The following is a 27,074-nucleotide window of genomic DNA, read 5'->3' on the forward strand; positions in this document are numbered from 1 at the left end:
TTTGCAGTTATGGGACTTTGGACTTCTGCGAAAAATAGATTTAAAAACATTATCCTTTTCACTATGAAAGATGAGGCAAGTGAAATCACTGGACAGCTTTTAAAAACAGAGAGTACTACATTGTGTGCCTCTATCTAACTAGCTGCCATATCTCCCAGAGCACAGGGAGGCTATTTCAGTTACTTGTATTCCAAGCTACAGAAATGATGTAACTAATATATTCTATAATTAATAGACCATACTGTCGTGTGGGATTAATAAACCCCACTGACATGACAACTCAAGTACTTGGAAATTTTTTTTTCTTTTAATTTTAAAATGTGGATGTGAATAGGAAGAAGATGGGTAGTGACTTCACATATTTAGAAAGAAGGGGTTTTTCCTGGTCTGGATTGAAGTTTTCACTGTATTTGCATTAATGTATGAAATTTAGTGTTCTTTCTTCACAGTAGAATGAATAAAGATGCCATGAAAAAAGTTGTTTCCTCTGTAGACTTTACGTTCCTGTACAGTTGTCAGTATTGCGCATATTTATGCCTGTTAATTTTTATTGAAATAAGAGTTTCTAGTTAAACTTCATGCTTCCATAGCATTTCTAACCTCCCCCGCCCCCCTTTTTTTTTTTAAGGAAACAGTGCAAGCAAATTCAGTTGGAAAACTAAGAGCAATGTTTTGGGAGATGAAAAGTACATTTTTACTTTGTTTTTCCTTCACGACATATAGAAATAGAAAATGTAGGATTGTATTAGTGCACTTTGACCATCTCAGACTATTACATGCTGGAGGAAGGGAGTCAAACGCTACAGCGAAGCAGATGGTGTTCGTGAGTCTGTCTGTGTAACACTTCCTACACCACGGAGTGGGTGGAGGGATGGGGGTAGACTTCTCTGCACTGGCACAAAGACTCAGATGCTGCACCACATAGAGCACCGGGCTGTCTTGCACCAGATGTTGATGGGTCAGATGTGAGTGTTCCTGCTTGGAGCCTGGCTTTCCCGCGCTGTACCTGCTTCCTTCTTCTGGGCTTCAGTCTCTGGACTGCTGCTGTGGGATCTGCCGTACCCACAGTCCTGCGGAAGTCCTCAGGACTGCAAGGGTACTTATTGCAAGAGGAGTTTTTTGGAGCTCTAATTTATTCAGAGAGGCTCCCCTGTCCATCCCCATGGTAATATACCTATGGATGTGAAAATGTGATCTGTAACCAGCTGATCCATGCAGCCATCCTGCATGGATCTTTTCAGCACATACTGGCCTGTGAGGGCACAGATAAGCATATCCTGTATCACATTTACATCCTGGTAATTTAAAGAATCTACTGAAAAATGTCTTGCTCTACTTTTAGGACTCTTGCTAGTACATAAAATGACACTGACTGCTTTTAATCCTTTACTCACTTTAGTTGCAGTACAAGAACACAGTGAAACTTTTGCTAGTGGGAAAATAACGCAAAAGTTCTTTGTCTGGAAAACATGGGCTAGGAAGTGGTTGCCAATGGCCTTTACAATTGTAAGGCTGGTTATTAACCATAGCTGAGGGCAGTAGCATTACTGTAACTGCAGACAGAAAATACTTTCTGATGATTGTCGGGGACTTAGACGGTCACACCTTTCCTGATTTTCAGCAGCTAATTTGTCAGTTGAAATATTTTAATTCTTTTCCCAACACTGTATTTACACATAATTGGATTTTATGGGCTTAGAATGGCTGCATTATTTTTCCATGCCCAGAAGATAATGAGAACAATTAAAGAGAAGATAATGAGAACAATCCTAAAGAGGGGGTGAGATGATCTAAGAAGAATCTGTATTTTCAAGAATGGTTCATATGGCAGGGCTCGCTGATACACAAACAGTGTTTTTTGCTTCCCTACCACATGACTGTGGTTTCATCATGCATCATACAGGGTTAGCACCAGGGTTGCATCGACAGGGGGTAGTGAACAGGGAGTGATAGCAGTTCTTGGATAGTGTAAAGGGTACAGCCAGTAATTACAGGCTCACTTCCCTGCCCTGGAGGGCCTGAGCGACTTCTGTCCTATACCCAAGCCAGTGAGCAGGGCAGCTGTAAGTCTGTGATCCCCTTTAACCCTTTCTTGAGCTGCAGTGTTAGGCATACCAGTTACTTAACTCTCTGGCTGTGAGAAGGGTCAACCGTGACTTTTGTCATTGTAGGACAACACAACGTAATTTGAGGGTACATACTTGATCCCTTGATGTTGTGTGTAGGTAGCTGTATGTACTATGTATTTAATATATACATAATATATAATGTAGCTGCCGCTAACATAAGGAAAGTTTCTTTTTTGCAAATATGCGAGTAAATAAACAAGTTCAGCCCACACAAGTCATCAGACAGAGAGTGATAACTCATTGGCCATCTGCTTCTCTCTGCGACATTGTTTTCCTTGCCTGCTTTTCGGATACAAAAATGTATGACGGAGAGCTTCAGCTTGCCATCTTCAGCTAACGCAGTTGTCGCAGTCATCCTTGGGTGATTACATTTTGTTTCTGACCATGAAAATCATGATATCCAAGAAAAAGCTGACTTCCAAAAAAGTCAAGCAAACCATGAACTCATACATGAATTATGAACAGGATTTCTCCAGTTCATCAGAATAACTATTTTGTTACTGGAGTTATTTATTTTTAATCTAAGACCAGTAATTACCCTTTTCGGTAAATGTGGAACCCTACCTTGTGCAGGAATAGGTTCAAACATGGGTAAACATAATTAAGTTTCTTTAGGGGCATTCAAACCCGATAACTTGCCTCCATCACTTGGGAGGTGTTTCTGCTTGTAGTAGCTATAGTAATTTGTATGCACGTTGCTCGATACATCTCCATAACTGACTCTAAAGCTATGCATCCTGTTTTGGAAAGGACTTGTGTAGTTCTTTACATTAAAGGTGTGTAGCGTCACCTTTTTCTTCTTTGAGAGGGCAAAGATAGTCCAAATGTTCTCTGAATTTGTTCTTGTTTTGACCACTGAATTTTCTCACAGTTGGTAAGCTCAGGTCTCTTTTCTTAAACGTTATTTTATGAGTTAGAAGGTTTGAATGTCTTACATAATTGTTCTAGGGGTGGTGGAATATTGTTATTAGAAGATGGATATGGTGAAATATGTGTTTCTAGTCATGTTTTCTCTCGGTCTGTTTGTTGCGAAATCGCCAGGCTTTGCACTGATTTTCAAGGCATAGCAATCAGGGAGAATGCAGTTTTCTGAAGTGGTGCAGATAAATAGGAATCTGTTCAGACACCCTCCAAATCAAGATCTTACCACTTTCGAAATGGCCTGCTCCACATTTCAACTTGCTAAAAGAGGAATCTGCGTTATTGTAGTCCTGTGCTCGGAGATCAGTGTTCTTGTTTAGTTTGGGGTTTTTTTTCTTTAAATATGGAAAAAGTAAAATGTGTTGGAAACTTCTCTAACTGGTTACACCAAAACAAGAAGTAGAACTAACTATTTAAGTGAGTTGTTAACAGCATAGAGTTATGAAAAAAGTCATACTTTTATAATGTTAGTGGTATATGTCTCATTAAAATTGATGAGAAGTCTTACTCATCAGAAATACATAACTTTTAAAAAATATATTAATATCAAATCACTAACATTCTTTTGCAACTAATGGGTAGTTGGTTACTTTAGTTGAGGACAGAGAGTACTAGTAGTTTTGTTTCATATTGAATTTTTTTTTTTTTCCTCTTGGACAAACCTGGCTGACTGACTGTAGTTGATAGTGCAAGCAGTGTGAGTCAAGGCAAGCCTGAACTGTGTCAGTGAATCATTCCTTCTGACTCCCAGGAGATTTGTGGACCTGACCTCCTCTAACAATAAACTACCTACCTACCAGGGTTCCTCTAGGGACACTTTTCTAGCTGCACACTTTGCTGAAGCCTAGGTGCAGGTTACAACCACCTGGAGTTTGTTCTTACTTGTTTTATAGGAGTAAGGAGTCCAACAGACAGGCAGAACCACTACCTGTCTTGTGTCGATTCCTGCCATGAAGAGTGAGGATTGAATAAGAGGAGCATTTTTGCCTGCCAGGGCTATGTCCAGCAGTGCCTGTTCTTCAAAGGCTTTCTCCTGCTTCACTGGCCTAAAGCAGGGTGTCAGGGCAGGGCATCTGTTTCAGAAGAACCCTGTCTTCTTTCAAACTGTGTAGAGACAATACTGCCTGTGCAACTAATTATTGAGGCATGTTCTTCTGTGTGCTAGTCTGGCATGTTATAAAAGATGTCTGTGATCTGTAATCATAGTTTCTGTGCTTGTTTAATCATCAAGGAACAATAAATCTTATGCTTACCCTCCTTTGCCTTTCATCCTCCTCCATCCCACCTTGCCAAAAGCATGTGATGTTCCTGAGCTTGCTATAACTTTTCAGTCCTTTTCTGTAGCTGGAACATTTCTGCTTTCCCTCCTGTGAACGTACCCAAATAATATACTTATGTCTGGAAGCAGAGGACAGCAGCTTGTCAAACATGCATGTAGTCACAGCAGTGGCAGTTTCTGTGGGCTGGGCTACACTAATTTGCAAATAACCCAACATTAAACAGCTTGAATAACTTCAAACTGCAGTAGCATGGTTCTTCAGGATGACCGGTGTTTTAACCACACATTTGCTGCTGGCTGGAGCACTTGCTTCCATTAACCACTTCATCTAATTAAAGGGATTTTTCATGCTTGGTACCTTTCATGAGACTGAAGTCCAGAGGCTCCTCAGACTGCGGACATCACTGTGGCAACTGGTTACATTCCTCCTCAACTACACAATCTCTAAATCTGGACAGGGATGTTTCTGTGGAAGTCTGGTGGAGCATCTAGCCAGAAGCTACTATGGACAGGGCTTGTGAGACCTTGCGAGACCTTACGAGACGAGCAAACCAAACACAAGTTCCTCAAAATGAATGTAAAACTCATTTTTCGTTGAGTTTAAGACACCCAAATGAGGAAGTAGAGGCATTGGGTGTTCAGGGTGGGGCAGGGGCCAGAAATAAAACTCCTACCGCCCCGTTTACCCCCAGGGGAATGCAAGTGGACGGGAAAACTTGACCACTGACCAACAGTTTTGAACGACAAAGCTCATCACTTCCACCTGGGGCCTATGTCAGTGGCAGGGCACCTTTGTGTCTGCCTGCTCCCCTGTCCTGCAACTCTCGCATAGTTTAAGCTGACAAGTGCTTCTTGGCGAAGCTGGTATGCTAAACTAATTTTTTTTTTTTTTAATCTACCTTGAAAATCCCATCCTCCTGCAAATACAGTAATTACCTGTATTTGTCAAGAAAAATTGCAGCAGACAAAAGGCTTGTTAGTTTATGGGATAAGAGGGGATAAAACAGGTCTCACAATCCTCGATCCTTTTGTGTGCACTGGAAGGCTCTTGGCAGAAAGATAGCTGGATTTCCAGTGCAGCAGGGAACCACACTGGCTTCTATTGAAATAATTGGGCAGATGCTGCAGAAGATTATGCAGTAAAACCTGTATGTTACTTTTAAGTGGCTGGGTTTTTGATAATTGCTGTAGGACCATTTATTAGGTAAATAATTAGTCTTTGCAGATAAGAAGTAGGATACACTGTACATTGAAGAGATTTATGAGAGCTAAAAGGTAACACATGCAGATATTGGCAGCTGTTTACAGCACTAATTTGTGTTTTTCATTTCATTCCTGAATTTTATTTCAAAAGCTTCAGACAATGCAGGATTGAGAATACAGTGGCTGAAAGCAAAGCAACTAAGAAACGTATTTGAAAAGCCTGCGTATGATATCCATTCCTTTTATAAGGAGTATTTTCTTTATGACCTCCTCCTGTTTTGTATTTAACATTTCAAAGAACTTTGGGGGACTGTCTGTAGGCTGTGTCTTCATGAAGCCAGTAGCCAAGGATTTAAAGTATTGTCATTGCTGGCCTGAAGCTGAAAACTGCAGGCGGTTTTAATCCTGGGGTGGGGTGGGGGGGGGGGTAGCTGTTTAAACCCAACCTTTTGTGTTCAGATTAGGAGTGCAGGAGGATAGACTTAAGGGGTGTTAGTGAGAGTTTTTTCATTGGTAGCTCAGTAATAGCATCAGGCTTTGAAACTACTTTTTTCCAATTCTTTGTTATTTCAGTAATTACTATGTGGTGGGTAGAAATCCATAGGGTTTGTGTTTTTTTAAGTACCACAGCAATGACACGGGGATATGGGCAATAAAAAGAAGTACTTCTTTTTATAACTTTTAACTCCTTGGACAACTGAGGGCACTTAAATGCCTTCTCAGATAGTCTATCATTGTTTCAGTCCTGGATGTCTGTTTATTTTGTTTTGGTTCCATCAGCTGGGGTAATAGTAAGATCCATCTTTGCAGAGGAAGGAAGTCGAAAACAATTTGGCACTAGCATCATGCTCTGACAAATCCAAAATCTGCCAGTTGTGAAGGCAGATTGCCTGATCTACCTTACACTGTCTGAGAGATGGAAAGGTTACCAAACATCTCCCCCATCAAGGAAAAGATCAAAGGCAAGTTGCTGAGCACTTGCATATGGAGTTTCTTTTACTTTCTGTTAGAACCTAAGAAACATTTGTCCTGAATATTTGTTGATTCCTGGAATAGCTGGGGGTAAAGAGCACTTGAAATTTTTATGTGTGGAAACATGATGACTGCTTGCAAGAGTTTCTGAGATGAGCACCATAACTAATAAGATTTACTACAGTTTGCTTGTGTAGGTATTGAGTTCAGCTCAATAGTGATCAGTTTTAATGAAGACTAAAGACTTTCTAGCTCTTCATTTTGTATAGGATTCTTTCAAATAGAATTGTAATGCTAGGAAATGTCACACTCATGTAACTTGTCTCACGATGTTTGCTTCTTTTGAAAATGATCTTTTTAGATTTCCAAAATTTTAAGTATAAGTGGTTCTCTCTGCCTTACAAAAATTCATTATAATATGAAAAGCATTTTGAAAGAAACCTTATCCTATGCCAGTTCCATTCACATGCTTTAAAGGATGTAAGTACTGTTTTGTGGTGGGAGTGAGGAGTATACTTTTCAGAATTAGAAGAGATTTTTTCTCTATTTTTCTAATTTGATATTAGTTTACTTAATTTCACTATTTCAGTTTGGCTATTGCAACTATATTCCTTTGTAATAAGGGATATTTTTCTTCACAACATCTACTTTTCACTTGTTCTCAGCCTTGACTCTGGTAGGAAACTTGTAGGTTGAAAAATTCACACCAGATACTGCTCTTCTATCCAGTGTGATGCTCAAGTGCTATGTTAGAAGCAGTTTGCTAAGGTGAGGCTTTGGGTGCTGTTTCTACTCAGCTTCACAGAGGACTTGAAAGATCTTGCACTGACCTTCAGAAAATCTGCACAATAACAGTACTCTGCTGGCTTTACATCCCTCTATGTATTTAAAAACAAATTAATTAATAACAAAGCAACTGACAGCCACCCAGTAATATAGAAGGATATATAGAAAGAAGTAGTAGAGCTCCCTGTGGTTGATACATTTGCTTTAACAGATTGCACTGTTATGTAGGCCGTCACTTAGTAAGACAAAAATTATTTTGTTGCACTAGTCCCCAGCTGAAGAATTTTTCTTACAAGGTGATGGGAGAAGTTTGAGACCCAGTGCTGTAAAATGTTTTTTTCTTGTTCCTCTACTAGAATACAAAAATCTCTGCACTCAGGAGAAATGCTCAGAACAGCTTCTACAGAGAGGCAAGTGCAAGTGGTGCCTGCATAAACCTTCATCTGAACAGGGCAATGGGAAATTGTCTCTGGGTGCACACAGGTGGGTATTGTCAGAACTTTGAAAGCCAAGCAGAGGGTGGCAGCAAGCTGTGGTAGCCAGGAATAGGCAGAGTAGCTGTCCCAGGAGTGGAGTCTTCCTTCTGATGGGTGCTACTGTGGCATCAGAAGAGAACAGAGAAGCTCCAGGGTCCCACTGAAAACCAATGACTAAAGAGTACCACCTTCATGGGAACAAACTGACTCTGCAGCACTGCAGTCTGGTCCAGAGAACACGCAGGCAGATAGTTTTGCATTGAGTTTCCAGAAGCCTTTGGGTCAGGCATGTGTTGAGTCACCTAATTTCTGACTCTGTTTATGACTCCTCTCTAGAGTTTTTTCCTGCCCAAATACTAATAGATGCCAATGAGACAGCCTCTGAATCTCTAAGACTATAATAAAATATGCAAGGAGTAATTGAATTACTTTTCTGTGAGGTGATGAATCAGTGCTTTTTCACTCTTGGGTTTGTCTCTTGCTTGCATTCTTTTCAAACTGATGGGTGGGAACCATACATTTTCAGCGCTAAACCACTATTTTAAAGGTCTGCTTAATATAGGCAGAGCTTCATGCACATATGGAAGTAAATTCATGACAAGAGGTTGTTTGCAAAGGGTGGAGCAGCCTATTTTCAGGCCTCCCAACTTTTCTAAGGTTTTTAAGATCTCTGCCTGTTATACATGCTATATATATATATACACATCTATAAAACATACCTACTATATTGCACAGCTGTATAAGCAAGAATTTTGAGAGGGAGCTTAGTACTGGGTTGTTCAGCAAATGCTCTGTGGAGTTATAGCAGCTGCTGGGATTTAGTTCCCTTGGTGTGCTGCTTCAGTTTTTAGGATTGCCCATCAAATATGTTCATTGTCCCATTTGCAAACATGCCTGCTTTTGTGTATGGCAAGTAATTCTTCTAGACAAGAATTTAGAGTTTAATATACTGATACATAATATCCATGCAACAGGCAAAACAGTGCCCACTTGCTATAGCCAACGGCTTCCTTTTCTTTCTCAATGGATTTTTCCTTTAAAGGTACCTACCTGAGACACAGAACCTGCTTGTTGTTTTTGTTGCTGTAGCACCCAGGAGCTTCAGCAGAGCCCAAGGCCTGCTCATGATTGGTGCCATCTTCACAATCTTGTGAGGTGTTACATGAGCGTAAAGCAAAAACACAGGCTCTGTGGAGGAATGGGAAGAGACACAGAGATGTGTGAATTAGTCTTTAAAAACATAATCTGTAATGGCTTTTACTGCTGGTAGGATCTACATTGGCTACTTACTTCTCGCTCTCTATTTTTTCAACTCCCAAAGCAGAAGGATAGGCTGTCTTTCTAACTTACAGTACAGCTGGCCCCCATATATCAGTATGTTACTTAAATACCAGGGTACTAATGATATGTGACACCAGTGGAAAACAAGAAAGTTGAGGCCAACACTTTTGGCACATCTTTTACTACTATATTCTTTGGAAGAGCAGCCAGTGAATGAATTGAGTTCCTGTAAATCCACTTCTCCAAGTTTTTGAACTCTATTATATGCGAGATGTTTAATAAATACTTGACTCTGTGAAAATGTGTGCAGGATTCATGGCTTGCTTCCCTCTCCAGTTAGTTTTGTACACCGAGGAGTTACAAGCCCAGCTTCCATCCGTTTTAACTAACCAGCCCTGAGTCAGTGATAATAGGAGAGGAAAAGCATGCATCAACGCAAAGGCTGTATCCTACAGCCTGTATTCCTTCTGGTACGCTGGTATGTTTTTAGGTAGTTTGGGTACCCAGATTTAAAACCCTTCTGCATCAATTGTCTTCTGTGCAGAGGAAGCACAAATGCAGTCAGAAGGTCTCACATAAAAAAAACAAACAGGGGAGCCTTTCTTCTCATAACAGAGGCAGGTTTTTCTTAAAAGTCATGCAAGTTAAAATAAATACCACAGCGCATAAGCCAGCACACAGAAAAATGAATCAGTGAGCTACAGCATGTGTGCCGCAGCAGTACTGCATTCCTGTCATCACACATTCCCAAAGCATAACAGTGAGAGAAATATGATCCGAAACTGGTTTAAGTGGTGCTGTAATTAAGCCAGGATTACTACCATAGTATAACACAACCTGATAGCGTTCCAGAGGTAGACTGAAGACTTGCTTGTGATAAGCTCTGAAACATTTTCCTTTTTTTATATTTGGAAGTTTTTTCACTTACACCTTTGCCCTTGGGATTTTTTCTTTCCCTTTCTGGTGGAGTTTCTCAAACGCTCTCTCGAAGGAGAGAGGGTTGTTTGAGCAAGCCCAACTTTTCCCTTGCCAATAAATCCATCAAGAGAGGCTGCCTTACTTTGTGACCTGGACCACAAGCACAGAGTACAAGTACTTGGCTTCTCTTGCATATTTGAGTAACAGTGGGTACCAGAGAGAGGTGACAATACTGTTAATGTCAGAAATCTAAGGGCTGGTGTGAAAGAGGATGCGCTGCATCATGAGTTTTCTGGTTTGTTCTTGCCAGTATATCTGATTACAAAGACCTGGAAGGGAAAACTAGTGCTTCCTACAGCCAAGGACAGTTGCAGGCTGTTGCCAGACCTCCTTAATTAGTAAGGGATTGCACAAAAACATCTTTTTTAGAGTCTGAGTTCTGCACATTTGTTAATATAGAGACACAAGAATCCATGCATGCAAATGGTGAGTTTATGCAGCGGACAATTTTCTCACTTCATGGATTTATTAATATTAGAAACGCAGGCAATGTATTTTGTCAGGAAGGCTCTTACGCAGAGCTGTAGATCTAATAAAACCATATATTGCCAAGGCCTGTGATGTTATACCTGAGTTTGGTGTTTTCCCCAAGTTCTTAATTACATTTTTTCCACCTCTTCTCGCACTCAACTTTCCTTCCCCCTCCTCTGCTTTACTGCTTTTCAACTGCTTGTACTACAGGCTTTTTACCTCTTTATTTTCTACTTATTCCTTTCTGCTCTCCCTCTTCCACTTTCATAGGCCCTGCATTTCCTTCCCAGCATCTTGCAGCATCCTATCTCCACCTTTTAAAAAGTTACAGAATTTGATGGTTTTGTTTTCATAGGCCACAAAATGGCTCTCTGCTCCCTGTTTTACGTGGCTGCCGGTGACTGTGGCTGCTGTTAGGGCAAAGTCTCCTTTGTGTCCCAGTAATTCCAACGCTATTCATAGTCTTTGTTTCTGAAGCTGGGGACCAGGAAAGGACCCTTATCATAGACCTGCAGGGAGTAAAGCCACAAGGCTTTGTGCCGAGCACTCGGTATCTTGACATTATTGGTTCTTCTGGTGGTGTTGGGCGCTTGTCAGACACCAGCTCAGCTGACAGTAATAAAGCAAAGCCCTTTTAATTTCCTCACTGCAAGGCAGACAGTTGACGACGTGCAACAGGCAAGGTAGTGACAGGGTAAGGGAGAACCCAGGCTTTGAATGCGTAGTTTGAGACACAACGATTTTAGAGGTATAGCTTGTCTTAGCAAAGAGGGGGATTGCTTTCCTCCTTGTGTGTCCTATTATTTTGCCATTTTTATTTTAGTGTTTGGCTTGCATGCTTATTTCGTTTGAAAACCTCATGCAGTCAGTGCCCAAGCCAGTCAAGCTGAGGCGGTAACACCAGCCCACCCTGCTACTGAAGCCTGCTTCTCTCCCACTATGGAAACTTGTTTGTCATGGGGAGGAAAAAAGAAGTAGCCCCAACTGAAACTTGAAATACCACATTACATGAGAGCAATTACCATATATGCACACGTGCACAAGCACGCACGCACACACACATGCAGAGAAATATATATATACAGCTCACCATATTGTACTCTGCTACAGAATTCTTATTTTTCAATTGAGGAAAAATAAGCCTATGAAATCGATGCTGGGACCCTTGCATTTTAAGCGTATTTGCCACTGATTACCTACACTCTTCTGGGCCAGTGATGTCCTTTTCTTTTTGCCATTTTCCGTCTATAAAATGGGAACAGACCTGCTCAGCAAATAATAAGTGAGTGTTTATGAAGATCAAATGCAATAGAGATCCTTAGTAATATTTGTTTTCTCACTTTTTAAAAGATAATACAGAAGGTTTTCAGAAGCTAAGATTTTGAATTGCTTCTCTGAAAGCCTTCAGGTTCCCTATGAACTTGGACGGAAGCAGGGTTATGACTGAAACCTTGAACACATAAGAATCCTTTGTACTGTCTTATATGTACCTTAGCTTCTTTTTTGAAATTCATAATGTTAAATCAGTGCCTTTGAAATGGCTACTATTATGTTGCCAATTCCTGATAAGGAGTTGTTAGGTTAAGAGGGAGGCAGGATGCCTATTTTTTGTTTAGTTCAGACTTTTTTCCCCACATCTCTATGGTCTATTCATCCAGGCCTCACCTATCCCTCTAGTAATTCAAGAAAGAGATGTTACCTTTTGGACTTTAAATACCAAATGATAAAAATAAATGCTCTATCTGATTCTCAACAAAAAGCTTCTGTAGTAAAAAAAAAAAAAAAAAAAAAGCTGGGGGTGAATAAAAAAAAAAAAGACAGCAAAAAGTTTTGAAACCATCTCCCTTTCCTCTTCATCATCGATAGCAAGTGATCAGATTCCCTTAAGTTCAATTCCTGCTTGGAAGAAGTATTTTTCCTTATTCCTAGCAAGCCCCATCAGGCTATTTCCATACTTCTTTTTACAATTAGGCAAAACTTTACCAATGTGTAGCAGGCAGGCAAAGATATTTGTAAATTAAAGCAGAATTTCCCAGTGGTTTCAGCCAAAGAAAACTGGCGTCCCTGCCACTGTTAGAACTGTTGGATTAAACAGTGTATTTTTATTTATTTCAAACTGTGCTTATAAGGGTACTGTACTATTGTTCACCAAGCAGGATGCCATCTGTAGCTGGGAACATTTCTTTCTCTACCCTGCTCTAACATAGCTGTATGAACCCAGACATTTATTTTCTTGTATTAAAAAAAACCCCTAATTTAAAATGTCTAAGAGTAAAATGTTGTGGGGTTTTTTTGATAGCCCTCAAATTTTAGCTTTCAGTTCATATGAAGAAAATGATTTTATTTCAGTTTGGCCACCGAAGCAAAAAATCAATTACATTCACAGTTCTAGCTCTTTTTCCAAAGCAAACAGCCAAAACTTAAACTTGGTCTTTAATTATATGTTTGATTCATCCCAGTAACAACACTTGACTTCAAACAATGCAAGAGCAGGAGGAAACTTGCTCTGAATTCCTCTCTTCAAAGAGAAGAACTCTTTCAGATACCATGTCAGAAAACTTTAAGCTGAAACCAAACAAGATAACTGTGAGAAGACTGAATACAGTTTTAGCTGACCACAGGAATAATGTCTCAGTACCGAGAGGAGGCCTCCAAAATTGCTTTTAAACAAATCTCCCCACATTTGGGAAAAGAAAGTTGACCTTGCTAGATGGATTGCTTATTCCTCTCATTCCCTCCTCCCCCCATTTTAATATGAAAATAACTTTTCATTGTTGTAGGAGCAAATTATTATTTGCTTAAAATTATCACACAACGAAAATGCATCCTGTTCTCTGTGCCCAAAACTATGAACCAGTCTGATTCCTACAATTGATTAAGTAGAAGGTACTGTGTGTTAATCATATGTACTGTATTACTCTCGTGACCATTCCCACAAGTGTACAAATTAAATAAAACTACTTGATAGTCACCGGTTCATTACTGCACAGCAAATTACTCAAAAAGAATTGGGATATGTGCGCTTTATCCAACAGCTGCAGAGCTATCCCTTGGCTTTTTATCCGATACTTGTTACAATAGCTCTGGAACTAGACTCAAATCTTTTTATTTGGGAATAATTATGCAGAAAGCCAGCATAAGGATCACTGTGGTCTTGTGTCTCCCCCCCCCCCCCCCGCCTTGCTTTGTTCTTTCTACTTCTTGACCTCATTTTTCCTCCTCATTGCTTATTCCTATTTGTCTCATGTCTTTTTTAATGGAACAGATTGATATTTAGGTCTGTGTCTAGACTAGGAGAAAGGTTGAGTTTAGTTCAGCTGTAGGTTGAAGCTAGCTGGCCAGCTATATTCAACCACTTCTTGATAGCTGGAAATGCACTGCCGCAGTTGGTTCAACTTTTTCAGACAGTGCAATAAGAGTTTATGCTCCTGGCTAGAATTTAATTTGCTTTTACATCTGGTAAAATGGGTAAGTTTTTTAGGTTTGACTTAGCTAGGTAGTGGTAACCAATTTATCCCAACCTCAGCCTTTGATGAGAAAAGTTGAACAGTTCTAGAAGTTCTCCTTACAGTTTTTCTGGTCTGAGGGTGAAAACATGTTCTATTATAAGCTTTGCGTAGGTTGATGAGTAAATTGCTAGATGAGTAAGTTGCATGATGGAAAATATCTTATATTTTTTATTAGTGGAGCCCTAGGCCATTTTTTTTGCTCATCTTTCTTACTTTTTCCTGGTTGCGACCAGTATACAAAGTATCAATGGAAACATGTCATTCCCCGCTGGCTTCTCACACAGTTGGAAGATGAGGCTGAATGAGAAAGGACCCCATAGTATTTAATTTTCAGTGTTCTTGCTGGGTTTCATTCACATCATTTCTACTCATGTGAGAGGGATGGCTGCATATGAAACCCTGAATCATTCTTTGGCGTGTGTTCTGCCCACAGTAGTATGGCTAGCCAGGCGAGCTGAGGTGGATACTGAAGTGATTAACCCAAAGCTGTGCAGCAAGGCAGCAAAGGGGTAATGTCTCAAGGTCCGCTGGCTTTGATGTTCAATTCATTCACCGACGGTCATCCTTTCACGGGTTCACCACTACTGAAAAATTTCAATTACTGACAAAATGACAGCCCTCTGATTTTCCACGCTCTTAGAAACGTGACACAACCCACTCTAAGAAAGGTTAAATAATTATAAAAACGTGAACAGAAGTAACTTATTGGCAGCATTTTCAAATCCCTGCGTTGCAGTCGTAACGCTGGCACCACCTGATGCCAAGCGCGCTCAAAGCTGTCCCGTGGAGGAGGAACCGAGTCCCCTCCTGCCGCTGTGGTTAACCGGGGTTCACAAAACCCCGCTTCCCTGGCGGCCTGGCCCAGTTCAAGATGGCGCCCTGGGCGCAGGCGCCACTGGGGTGAGAGGGTGGGCGACCGCCTTCCCACCGGCGAGGCGGGTAGGCTGGGTGGGTGTCCTGGATATCCCTGCGGGGTGCAATGCTTTTTTAAGGCGGTGGTGTGACTGACCAGGCCCTCCTGGGGGGAGCCGGAACGCAGCGGCTCTTCAGGTGCCGAGGGGGAAAAAAGGCAGCGATGTTTGAGGGGGGTGAACCCCACCGGCTCCACGAAGGGATGCCCCAGGGGTACAAACCTCTCCCGGCCCCCTTCCCTCCGCCGTATCCGGTCGGCCCGGGGCGCGAGCGGTGCCCGAAGGGGCCCGGCGACGAGACGAAGCGAGGCGAGCGTCGCCGCCACGGCCGCCCTGCCCTTCCGCCCCTTCCCGCCGCTCGGGGCGGTGCGCGCCGCCGCCGCCGCCCCCTCCCCATTGGCTGCCGCGGGCGGCGCCCGGAGCCCGGCGCTGCGGGGTGCCCGGCGCTGCGCACCGCGCTCGGCGCCCGCCTCCCCCGCCGGAGCCACCGCCGGGAAGGAAGGAGGGAAGGGAGGACGGACGGACGGACGGACGGAAAGGAGGCGGGGCGGGCGCGGGCAGGAGGGGGCCGCGCCCCCCGCGGTGCACGGGGCTTTGTACGCGGGTGCCTGCGAGCCGGCCTGAGCCCCGGCCGGCGCCGCACGGGGGAGCGCGGAGCCCGGCGGGACCCGCAGGCCGCGCCGGGACTAGCATGAGCCCGGGCGGCGGCGCGGCGCCCGGCGCTCCAGCAGCAGCTGCTCGCGGCGCGGCGGGGCGGAGGGAGGGCGGCGGGCGGGCCGGGCAGGCGGGCGGTGCGGCCGGCGGCCTCCCCGCTGGCCTCGCCCCCCGCGCCGGCCGCCCCTAGCGCGGAGCCGGCGGTCGGTCCAGCCCCGGGGACAGGCGGGCGGGGGTCGGGGTCGGCCATGGCGAGGCGCGACGCTGCCGGGGGACGCGGGCCGCTGCCGGCCGCCCGGGCGCCGCGGGCCTGAGGGGAGCGGCGGCGGCGGCGGCGGGGGAGTCGCGGCTGCTTCCGCCGGTCCCGCGGCCGGGAGAGGCGCCTGCGGGCCGTCCCTCCTCCTCCTCCTCCTCCTCCTCCTCCTCCTCCTTCTCCTCCTCCTCCAGCCGCGCCGGGAGGTGCCGCCGCCTCCCCAGCGCCGGGCGCGCCGCCGTTGGGGTCGCAGCCGGCGGCCGCGGGGTTTCCTCGTTTGTTTGGGCCTTTTGTGTCGCGGCTCACAGTTGGCTAAGCACGGCCGGGCTGAATCGGGCCATTGTTCGGGACCCCCGAGCTCCCACGCTGCACATCTCTCATCCCCCGACCCCCACCCCCCCGTTTTTTGCCTGAGAAGCCACATAACGTGCCTTTCCTCCACGCGAATCTGGGAGCTGTAAGCCGGACCGATTGCAAATGAAGTGTAATGCATTGTGGGACGTGTGTAAAATTGGATCATTCGAGGGGAAAAAAAAAAAAAAAGGAAGGGACCTGCGGCTGGCGCCCTAGAAGAGGTAGCGGCGAGATGCGCGCAGGTTGCGCCCCGGCGGTACCCGCGCTAGGCTGATGCCAGGCAGCGCGCATCCGGCGAGCCGCAAGGCCTGACCCATGCAGCGGCGGGAGGATTAGGCTCGGGCATCCTCAGGATGAAGAAGACGCGGAGTACGACCTTGCGGCGGGCCTGGCCTAGCTCCGACTTCTCCGACCGGGCCTCAGACCGCATGAGGTCCCGCAGCGAGAAGGACTACCGGCTGCACAAACACTTCCCACCGGCTTTCATTTCCCAGGCATCACGGGGCTACATGACATCAGGTTCGTAACGTTATTTGTGTGCGTGCGGGAGAGCTTTATTGCGAGGCCGGTGCTCCGGGATGTGTGTCTGGCCGGGAGGGCTGCGTTGGTGGGTACGGAGGGGAGCCTGCGACCGGGAGCTCAAGTTGTTATGAATAATGCAGCAAAAAAAAAAAAAAAAAAAAAAAAAAATAGCATACATCCACCATTTTGTACCTCTGCAGGATTCACAGCGGGGCCCTCACAATATGGTGTTTAAAATCTATTAGTGGCGTGAAATAAACGTACGAGAGAAACGGTCACGTCTGTCGTGGAAGGGCAGCTAAAAATGACTGGGTGCGCAGAGCATGGAGCCCTTTGCTCCTTTTGTGCGTGAAAGCATGTGCTGGGTATTTACTGCTGCCCCACACGCTCCCCTTTAAATGCAGTTAACTCTAGTTAACTCGTTGGGGTTTCGTGTTTTTCCATTTTGGAAAGGAAAAGGGTCACCTGTGATTGCAAACGCTTTCGCCTTGTTACAGTCTCTCTGGGTTTCAGCTGCATGTTTCTGCAATGGCAAAGCACGCTTTGGTGCAAATGACTATAAACACATTTGGATCTGTTATTTGAGGTGTAGAAGGAGAACAGACCTGTGTATGTGGGGGAACGCACACGTGCCTGTATATTTGTTTGTCGATTGCTTTCAAGGCAGGCTGTAGGGAAATAATGGACACTGCACCAACATGTTTGTGCATGGGAAAGAGAGAGCTCAAACAAAACAAAAAACAGCGCAGGGAAAGGCAGGCACTGGGGAGAGGCTTGGCCTCCGACGGAGTGCTGGTGCAATTTTGGAAAGCCTCAGTACTGTTCGTGGAAGCTGCTCCATCCTGAAACGCATCTTAATGGCCTTAGAATTCAGACATTTCACAAACACCCGAAAGAAGACTTGGGAAAATGCTGATGGGGAGGGGGCTGGGGGCAGAAAATCCTGGAAACCTCCTTTGTTGTTCTGCTGCCTGCTTATTGTGGTGGTCGGACATAACGTTTCATTACTGTGATGGCAAATTCCAATTTATCATGAAGGCACGTTTTCCTTCTGAGGCTCAATTTAGGTTGAGTGGGCAGATTCCTTTAAATGAGAAAAAGAGGGAGAGGGAGAAAATGAAGGTATTTATTATGCATTACTGAAAACATTTCCAGTCTTGTGCCCTGTCCCATTCCCCACCTCCCACCCCCCTATTTCTGCTGCAAAGGTTGAGCCAAAGATTGTGGTTGTCAGTTATGTGCTCACTTTCCTATCTCTGGCCCTAATAAACATATCTCCTTGGTCAGGATTGGTTTGTCATGGTTTAAAAATGTCTCATGACTGTTATTTCTTTAACGCCCAAGCACAGGGGAAATAATACACATTTTATTGAAAAATCTGCCTGTGTAAGAATATTGTGCTATTTTGGCAATAGCTGCTCTGATTTTTCCCTTTCCTGGGAAGCCACATATTGAGAGAAAATGACAAGGATAATTTATGCTTGAACAGCTGAAGAAGAGGAGAATGGTGGTGGTGGTGGAGGGGTGATTTTGTTTCATTGGTGCTGCAGGACCTGGAAGTGGCTGGAAAGCCAAATCTGTCCCTACTGTGAAGATTTTTGTTCTGCGTGAATGTCCTGATATTCCCACTGTAAGATACACTGTCAGTTCTGGTGAAGTCGGTACTTAAGGCCTTTCTTACAGTGTAGAAGCCTGTATTTAAAAGAGAAGGAGCTCACGTGAACGTTTTGTGCCAAGCGGTGTGTTTTTTTGCTTGGTTTTAATTCTTCAGGGAAGCAGTCTGGCTCTGTAAAAGCTTTATCTTGGCAGGATTGGTACAATCCAATCAGACGGTCAAACACCAGCAATCTGCAAAATCAGATGTGTCACCCTGCATTTTTTTGGCAGATACGTGTGTCCTGAGGGGGGCTGGGGGGGCTAGATTTGTAATCTGCTATAAATGTTTTAAAGTAATCTCCAGAACCCCGGAATACCGTGTTTATGAATATACAGTGCATTGATTTCAGTTGCAACAACTGAAGAAGAACAAACATCATGTTTAGTTTGAGTAATTTGCAAAAGTTGTTGGAGGGAGAATACATTGAAAATTAAAATCAGCATTTTTTTTTTTTTTTTAAACCAAAACAACAAGTTAGTAGGCTTTTAGCTGGAAATGCAATTGTTCTCTTGATGGATAGTTTTCACATTCATTTATTTTTAAAGGATCCTTGTCTGCTGCCTTTCCAAATATTAGTTTTGGGAGGAATGGCTACTGTATCTAAACATTTCTCACTATTTGAAGGAAACTCACTTCCTTGCAAGAAATCTATAGGATGTCCTCTGGAATAAAAGTTGTGGGGTTCAAGAATACAAACACGTTCTTTGTCACGCAGAACGTGGTAGGGGAGAAAGTGTCCCAAAACACATGGGCTTTTCAGAGGGCTGCATTCTGTTTATCCCAGCCATTTAACCTCATCGCCATTAGCATTGTTGTGGTTCTCTTTTAATTAAATGCCGCATTGTTTGGGATGGAGGTGGAGAGTGGGAAAGAAACCTTGGGGTTTTGCCTCAATTACTCCGCTTACGGAAATATGAAAAAGCAGACAGTCAAATGGCCTTCAAGAAGATGCTAAAAAGCTTGAAACGTTAATATTCGAGTATGCCTGAATGGTGCATGGAGAATTGTATATATATTTCTTTCAGCACAGAGAAATACTGAGTAATGGTGTTGCAGTCAATGCTGTGGTGTTTTATCTGGGGAAAATACAGTCTCTAAGCAGAACTGTGTTTATAATGGAAGCGCAAACCTCATGCAAGAGTGGTGAAGCACACCCGATTTTAAGGAGCCTTTTCAATAAAACTGAGTAAGGACCAGTTTGATTAGAAGCAGCATTGGTGGCTGGCAGTCACATTTTCAATACTTGGGGAACAAACTGCCTGTAATTACAGAAAATTGATGCCGATGCAATTCATCTGAAATTTAAAGATTGTTTGACAGATGAAGGGAGATGGAAGTAAGAAGGAAAAAAACCTGGGGAGTTTAGAAAATCACACATTTTTACTGCTGAATAATCTCTTGATACATGCTATTAAATCGGCTGTACTCCAGGGTTTCTTTAGGCCTCCTAGCAACCACTAGGTTCAAAGGCCATGCAAGGAGTTCATTGTTCATGCGGAATATTAATTTCCCAGTGGAGGACTGACTTGGAGAAAAAAACACTGAAAAAGAAAACTGCAACAATGTAGAGCTTTGACCTTGCGTGAAAAGAGATGTTGAAGAGTTTGAATCCAATAAAATTCATACACATTACTGAAAAAGGGGAAATGTACTTGAAGTTTTTGATAGATTGCTGCTTAATTGAAGGGAAAATAAAGAAATAGTATGAAACTGCCAAGCAGGATAAAACTTACTGAAACTTAGGAGGGCTCCAAACGGTCACACGAAGTAATATGTATAGCTTTTGAAATGTAAAAGCTTCTTGCTTTTTTTTCTTTTTTTCCCTCCTAAATAACAAAGGCAAATCCTGGATTTTGTTTTAGCGGAGAGAAGAACTGCACCCTGTGGTTGACTGAGACATTAAATGTTACCAGAACTGAGTAGCACTCTGGAAAGAACTATTTTTTTCCGCAGCCTTTCTTGAGCTACTGTAATTGAAGATCTTGGTGTTGGAGGTAATGTGTCAGCTGGAGATGGGGGTGGTGTAGGGTAACAGTCTAGCACATGCAGCATGAAGGAATGTCTGAAGAGCTTTCTGCAACAGTAAAAACTAATTAATTCCAGAGCATGCTTATTTGAAGATTACCTTCTGAAGAATTTGCAATTACTTTATTGCTCTTTGCTATAAAATTTCCCTGCAGAGGTTTCAGTGCTCCAAAGTTGAAGGGTAAAATTCAGTCTCGGTGTTGCCCTACTGTTACGGGAGTCTAATGACCAGGTTGAAGCGGAAGGGAAAGGAGAGAAGTGTGTAACACTGCTATCCAACTGATGGCATCTGTGTGAATTAAAATTTGTAGGAGGAAAAGATATCCTCGTTCTCTGTTTCAAGGATATGTGATGGAAGGTCTAGGACTGCCTCTTCAGCCTCCTTGAACAGTAAGAAGGATCTTGGGAGTCATTTGAGCAAATCCGAAAGTCCTGAGTATTATTATTTTTTTTTTTTTTTTTAAGCTTGAACCTGTAACTTTAACAAAAACTAATATTTGGAGATAACCATCCGTGGTCTGAAGAACTCAGTTTAATGTAATTGAGAAATGACAGATACGTACAAAGCCTTGAAGCTCATTCAGTTCTCCTGTCCCTTAATTCAGTTATCCAAAGGAATACGTTCTAGCTTGAAAGTAGCTGTGTTGTGATTAATATTTAACGGAATAATCAGTATTGCATCACCTTCTTTTTCTCTCAGTGTGGTATTAAGAAACACCTTCCAATTTGTCTGCTTCACAGTAATTTGATCTATGTGCCTCTCTGAATTCTGAGTAGCTTTAGGCTGTCTTAGACCAGACCCGTTAATGGGACAGTAAAAACTGAGACCGTGTAAGGTGTCAATGCCTAGCAGGGCTACCTTCGCTTCTTGGCTCCTGCTCCGTCTCCTTTGCTTCAGTCTGTGCTGACCTGGTGAACCCCAAGTGGGTCACTCTGTTCAGTTGCTTCAGAGGCTATGCTTGCCTTATTGCTTGGAAAGTTGCTCCTGGGCTTGCTGTGCCTTCCATTCCATGTTGGCCTCTGCAGCATCCACTTACCCTGACGGAGAAATAGGAACTTCTACTGCATCCTGATCAGGGGAGGGGGTCTAAGTGTGCTCTGTCTTCAGACCATAAGCTTGGTCCAAATTCATAGACCAGTCATTCTTGCACAATTTGTAGCTCATTTCCCCCTGAATGAATACAAAAAACATTCTAAAGAAGCCTAAAAGAATACAAAAGGCAATCTTCTTCTCCTTCTGTAGAACCCTGGTTTTCACTCCTGTGGCTGGTTACCTGTGCAGTATTAACTCACATACAGGGCTGTGCCCATGCCTGTGTGTTACACCACTGTCTCCACACCTCGTCCTTTCCCCCCAGATACCAAGAGATTTTCCGCTTATCCAAGACTTCACCTTTAGACCAAGCTGCGGAATGAATATAGGAAAGAAACAGAAGTCTGTGTGTGTGCCTATCTTACCTAGACCTGTTCATGTTTCTATCTCAGTTCAAAGCACTCATCCCTGCAGGGCTAAGTTTCGGGTTATTTTTCCTCCCCGGCCTCTGTCGCTACTTGCATTCAAAGTCCCTGCGTTTTCTCTGCTGGTTTGCTTGGACCTTTGGCCGGGCTGGTGTGCATCGAGGTGCTCTGGGATCAGGTCACGAAAGGGTGTCAGTCTGAATCTGAATACACTTCTAGGTGTGTTTTCCAGTAGTCCCGTGATTGAAGTAATTTGTTATATGCACACCAGACATGGTGGTAGCCTACTGAAGATACAGGATGCTCCTCTTTCAAGTATAGACAAGGGTTCAGAAGAAACACAGTACTGATTCATCACAAATAGCTCCCAGTCTCTCACAGGCGTAGAAACTCTGTCTTTGTTGGCAACATTTGATAAACCTGAAGGGTGTTGAATATCTTGCCATTTTGGAATTGAATAGCAGCCACATCTTTGCAAAATGCATTACTTGTTGGAGGAGGCTGAAATGTGAGGATTTTGCAGATCACCTTGGTTTAGCCTAGTGACCTGCTCAGTTGTGAGCAACAATAGGCCTTCATTTGTATGCAGGAGAGTTCATCCCAGAGTAAACTACCATCTTTGTAACATTCTTTGCACAGTTTAAAGAGTTGTAAGTACAATTAGGTATGAAGACCAAAAAAATGATATTTTGCTAAGCACGTTGTAGAAATCCTCCAAAAATAGGGGGTTTCTTTTCAGTATTCTGGGGAGCTTCCTTAGGTGACTCTGCTTCATAAACTGTAGCAGATTGTAGAATATCTCTGTGAACAGCATTAAAACCAAATCATGCTATCACCTAAACTGGGCTGTGATTCAAATAAAGCAGTGCTGAAAAAAATTCGGGATACAATTACTCTTGACTCCTCCTGAGCATGTTTTTACCTGGTTGGAAGAGGCCAGACAATATTAAAGCCATGATCAAAAATTGTCAGCTAATTCAGAACTTCAGAATCGCTAAATAATACAATATTAATTGTGGGGGTTTTTTTTGCTTGAAAGGCATGATACATTACATTATTTTAAATTATAAAGCTACCATTAAATTACCAGAGCTGGATATCTGGTGGGTTTGGTGGAGTAGATATAAATCTGAGCCTAGAAATATGGGTTGCCCTTTGTAAGAAGTGTCTAATGAATACTGTATGCAATTCTGCCTAACTATTCGGTTTAATTTTCACCAGAAAAAGGAAAGGGAGTGGTAACCATTGGAACTGAGACCTGATTGCCTGAACTTAACCAGAACGTATTCAGTTATAGGTCTTTTTTTTTCTAGGTAGATTAAATATGAGGACAGAAAGACGAAATGAGGGCTAAAAGCTTCTCTAAAAGTCTCAAGGAACTGTGAGTTTCTGTACTTGTCCTTGCAATAATTTTTGGTGTCAAGGCCAGTGGCAACCAGGGTAGGCCTAGGGAAAATGCTTGAGTATTGAAGCTGCAAAACTCTCCCAAACCAAGCAGTTGTTGCTCCCAATTGACTGCCTCTAGCAATGAGGGGTATGAAAGTTGTTTATAGCTACTGGCTTGCTTTTTTTCAGCACATTTATCGAGTTGGCTTGCTCTACTGATGCTGTTTTGTATCTCACTGTTGGATGACATATAGGTGCTGGAATTATCTTGCTCAAATAGACGGGGGGGGGGGGGGAAGACCTGGCTTTACAGGAAGCATATTTGCACATGCAGCGTGATGGAATGGGTAGAGCAGTCTAGTTTAGACAGAACCCTGGGCTCTGTTGGCAGCTTTTAAGCAGTCTGCAAAAGGTAACCGAAACAAGAAAATTTGATTTTCAACAGGCTTGAATTCATTATAAAAAGGATAGCAAGTTTCCCTTTTCCTTCCTCCAAAGAAAGATTAAAATCACTGGGTTTGAAAGTCAGGAGGTGAGGAAGGTGTTCCCAGTTGTGTCAATGGTCACCTTTGTTTTCCTGGGCACTTCAACTGTTTCTGCAGTTCCCTATGCTTATATTGTAATCTGTTCAGTAGGAGAAGTGTCTCCTTTATTTTGTACTGGAATATTGCCAATCACAAAAAATGTCCTATCTCAACCCAGGCCTTGAATTGGTAACGGTGGGTAAGAGTGAACATCCAAAACCAGTGTGAACAGAGCAGTCCTCATTCCGCAGCTGGAATCCTGTGTTCAGACAAACCTTTGGATGCCATTGTGTTCATAAGAATTTTCCATCTCACCTTCCTGCAAGCTGAAAAAGAAGGCCTGCTTATAATAGCAGCAGTAAATGATGTGTTATTCAGTACTGTTATCACTTCTACCTTGTCAACCAACTCCTCACAACCCAAAGATAGTTGTTTTTTATCAAATTGTAGATCATGTGATTCCTATAATTTTTAAAGTATAGGAGTGGTTCTTGTTACTTAGTGGGAAATGCTGTCTGCAGGAGATAGCTACATATGCATGATTCATTAGAAATCTCAAGTTTTGTTGTTGAAAAAACAGATCTTGACGGTTTTATTGGATCTGATACAGTGTGAAAGCATAAGACAAAAGAGGATGAATGAACAATATATTTGAGGAACTGCTTTTAATTTGTGGACTTATATGTGGACCTATGCTTCTTGAGGGTAGGGACGGCCTGTGTATTGCACAAGGATTTCAGGTGTTGTGAATGAGAAGTTGGTTGTATTTCGACTAGGTCTTTTCATTTAATGAAAGTCGCAAGAAGAGAAACAGCAGAGGTGTCTTGCAAGTCTTTCATTTTGTATCTGTCATGTAAAGTTACTCCTAACTTTTGTTTCTCTGTGATCCATTAGAGGTATTGGTGGCTAGGCAGTACACTGCATACTTTAGCTTTCAGCTGAAACAATTATGCAGTAACTGCTTCTGTTTAGCAGTTTTTCTTTACAAGAGTTGTCCAGATAGCCTAGATGAACTGTAGCCCTCTCTCTTCCTTATGCCTTGTAGACCAGGGGGTTTGTTTTGAAAAGTATGTCTAACAGTAGAGTAGAACGGTCTCCTGGACACTAATCGTCATCTTTCCAAATGTGATGGAGAATGCAGCTGCAGTTTGTCTGGGATGCTGGAACTGAAGCAATACGAGAATCCCTTCTAGAGTTTGGGTACTGTCCTCAGTGCGGTATGCATGTCCATGAAGAATCTCGCACACCCATTCTTGAGGTGCCGAAAGTGAGTAGAAATCTGCATTTAGTGATCTCAAAACACCTTTGCCAGCTACTATTTTCTTTCGCAGCTGTATTATCTAAATAAAAAAAAAAAAAATGAATAGGCCTTTGTAGTGAATTTGACCTCAACATTTTGAGGCCCGAAGAGTATAATAGACAATTCAGAAATACTTACTTAATGTGGCCTGGAAAAGGCAAAGTTCAGTATGAAAGCCGAGTTCATCATAACACAGGAAGCTGTACTGGGAGAACCTAGATTATATAAGCTAGTTTTCTTGCCCATTTGTGTTCTTTTAATTTCCTCCATATTTTCCTATGAATTTCCTGTTGATGACCTGTGACCTAGTGTCAGAAGATGAACTTCTGACCATATGTGATAATGTTTTAAATGCCGTAAATTGGACTGTTTATCTTATAAGGCAGTAAAGATGATGTACTAAATTTCATTGTGGTACTTTGCCTCTTAAATTTTCACAGTGTTTTAGAGCAAAGTACCGTTCTTCATTTTCACAGGATGTTCTAAATTCTGCCCTCCTGAGAATTTACATTCTTGGATCAAACAGTGACCTTGTTTTACTACACGTAAACCTTAAACTAAATATTTTTTTAAACAGGGTGAAACGGAAATATTTTTTACAAGGTTTTCTTAAGATTTGTGTGCTTTTAGGAGTAAATGCTGCATGGCTGGCTGGGTGAATAGAGGGAACAAAAATTTCAGAGGAAAAGTTTTATTGGCTTTAACATTAAGTTTGAGACAGCTGCAACCCCCACGCGTAAATTGGGCATGTCTGCAGCACGTGTCTTTTGAGAGACAGAGGGCAGATACCACTGGCCGTGGGAAGTTCACCCAAGGTCCAAGTGGTCCCTTAGCCTCTGGTGTTAACTTTGGGGCGGGTTTAATGGTGCAGAGACAGGATCACAGGTGGGAGCAGCATGGCTCACTGCAGTTAGTCCACACGCTGACTTCCTCCCTTTGCAGTAGTCCAGTCCAAACTTACGAAGAAAGGAAATCCATATTTCGGGGTTTGTAATATGTTCCTAGGTCTTTAGTCTCTGCTTTCATTGTGGATAGATGTAGTTACTTTCTTGCTCTTTACATACAAATGTTTTACAATTGTACATATTATATTGGTTTGTAATGGAAATTGTGAAAAATTCTCAGGGAAATTATGGGGAGTGGTATGTATGTTTGTGTACACTTAGTCAATAGGATCATTGTATGGAAGTACTGTGAGACCAGGGCTTAGTGAAAATCATTTGGGCTTCTGTATGTGACAAGCGTCCTTCCATAGGCATTGAATTTTAGGAGTGAAATCTTGAAATCGTATTTGCGTGGGATATCTACATAAGAATGGATCTGGTTGGAATATATTCAAAGAACACAGAAGCAAAAAATGGGTTTCTACATTTTTTTCCAGCTAGCTCTAATGAAGTCTCAGCTTCTGAACAGCTCTTTAGAATCTTTCTGGAAAGAGATATAGCCATGAATGAAAATTTTGCAGAATTTTTTAAATTTTTTTTTTCTTCCTAAAATCACAAGGTGTTTTCCTTTGAGTCAGTCTTAGGTTCGGTCTGTATAATTATTTTAATTGCAGAAATGTTCTCCGGTAACCATGAGTGTAGAATTAAGGCATCTTTTGGAAACCTCATTTTAAAAAACATGTTCTTAACTACCTCTTTTCACAAGAGGGTGGAGTAGCCGTGTAAGGTATTGTTTATTTTAGAGCCATGTGCAATAGTTTTTCATCAGATACATGGTCTGCTATTTTGCCTTGTGCAGCACAGAAAAGCATAGTTTATATAAGTTTATTAAATTTTATATGTTGCAAACCTGTGCTCTGTGTGTGTGTGCTAATGGTTATACATGAGAATGCATGCTAAGTCCTCAAGGGCCCGATTCTGTCCTTTAGTGGGAAAAGCGCACAAATTTTTGGTTGACTTTTCAGGTAGAGAACCTTAATTCCAGCAGTGCTGCTTCCCAGAGTGATACACATACCCATCTCTCTTGCCCCTGTTGTTTGCTTATTCCCCAATTTCCATCAGGGAATTGGAAAGGCTGAGG

At 42.8% G+C, this 27,074-nt stretch overlaps 1 protein-coding gene across 2 annotated transcripts in view; it reads left to right on the plus strand.

The window, feature by feature from the left end:
* Positions 1-27,074, plus strand: part of STOX2 (storkhead box 2) — a 147,004-nt gene that overhangs the window by 57,038 nt on the left and 62,892 nt on the right. The window contains exon 1 of one of the 2 annotated variants that reach the window (XM_049796751.1): positions 16,230-16,696. The exons of the other annotated variant lie outside the window; for it this stretch is intronic. Coding sequence (XP_049652708.1) covers positions 16,531-16,696 — 166 coding nt within the window. The 5' untranslated portion in view covers positions 16,230-16,530. Of the gene's footprint in view, positions 1-16,229; positions 16,697-27,074 lie in introns of those variants that run through there. 2 annotated transcript variants of the gene reach the window in all.

This window comes from Accipiter gentilis, chromosome 3 (assembly GCF_929443795.1).
Source record: "Accipiter gentilis chromosome 3, bAccGen1.1, whole genome shotgun sequence".
Lineage (NCBI taxonomy): Eukaryota > Metazoa > Chordata > Aves > Accipitriformes > Accipitridae > Astur > Astur gentilis.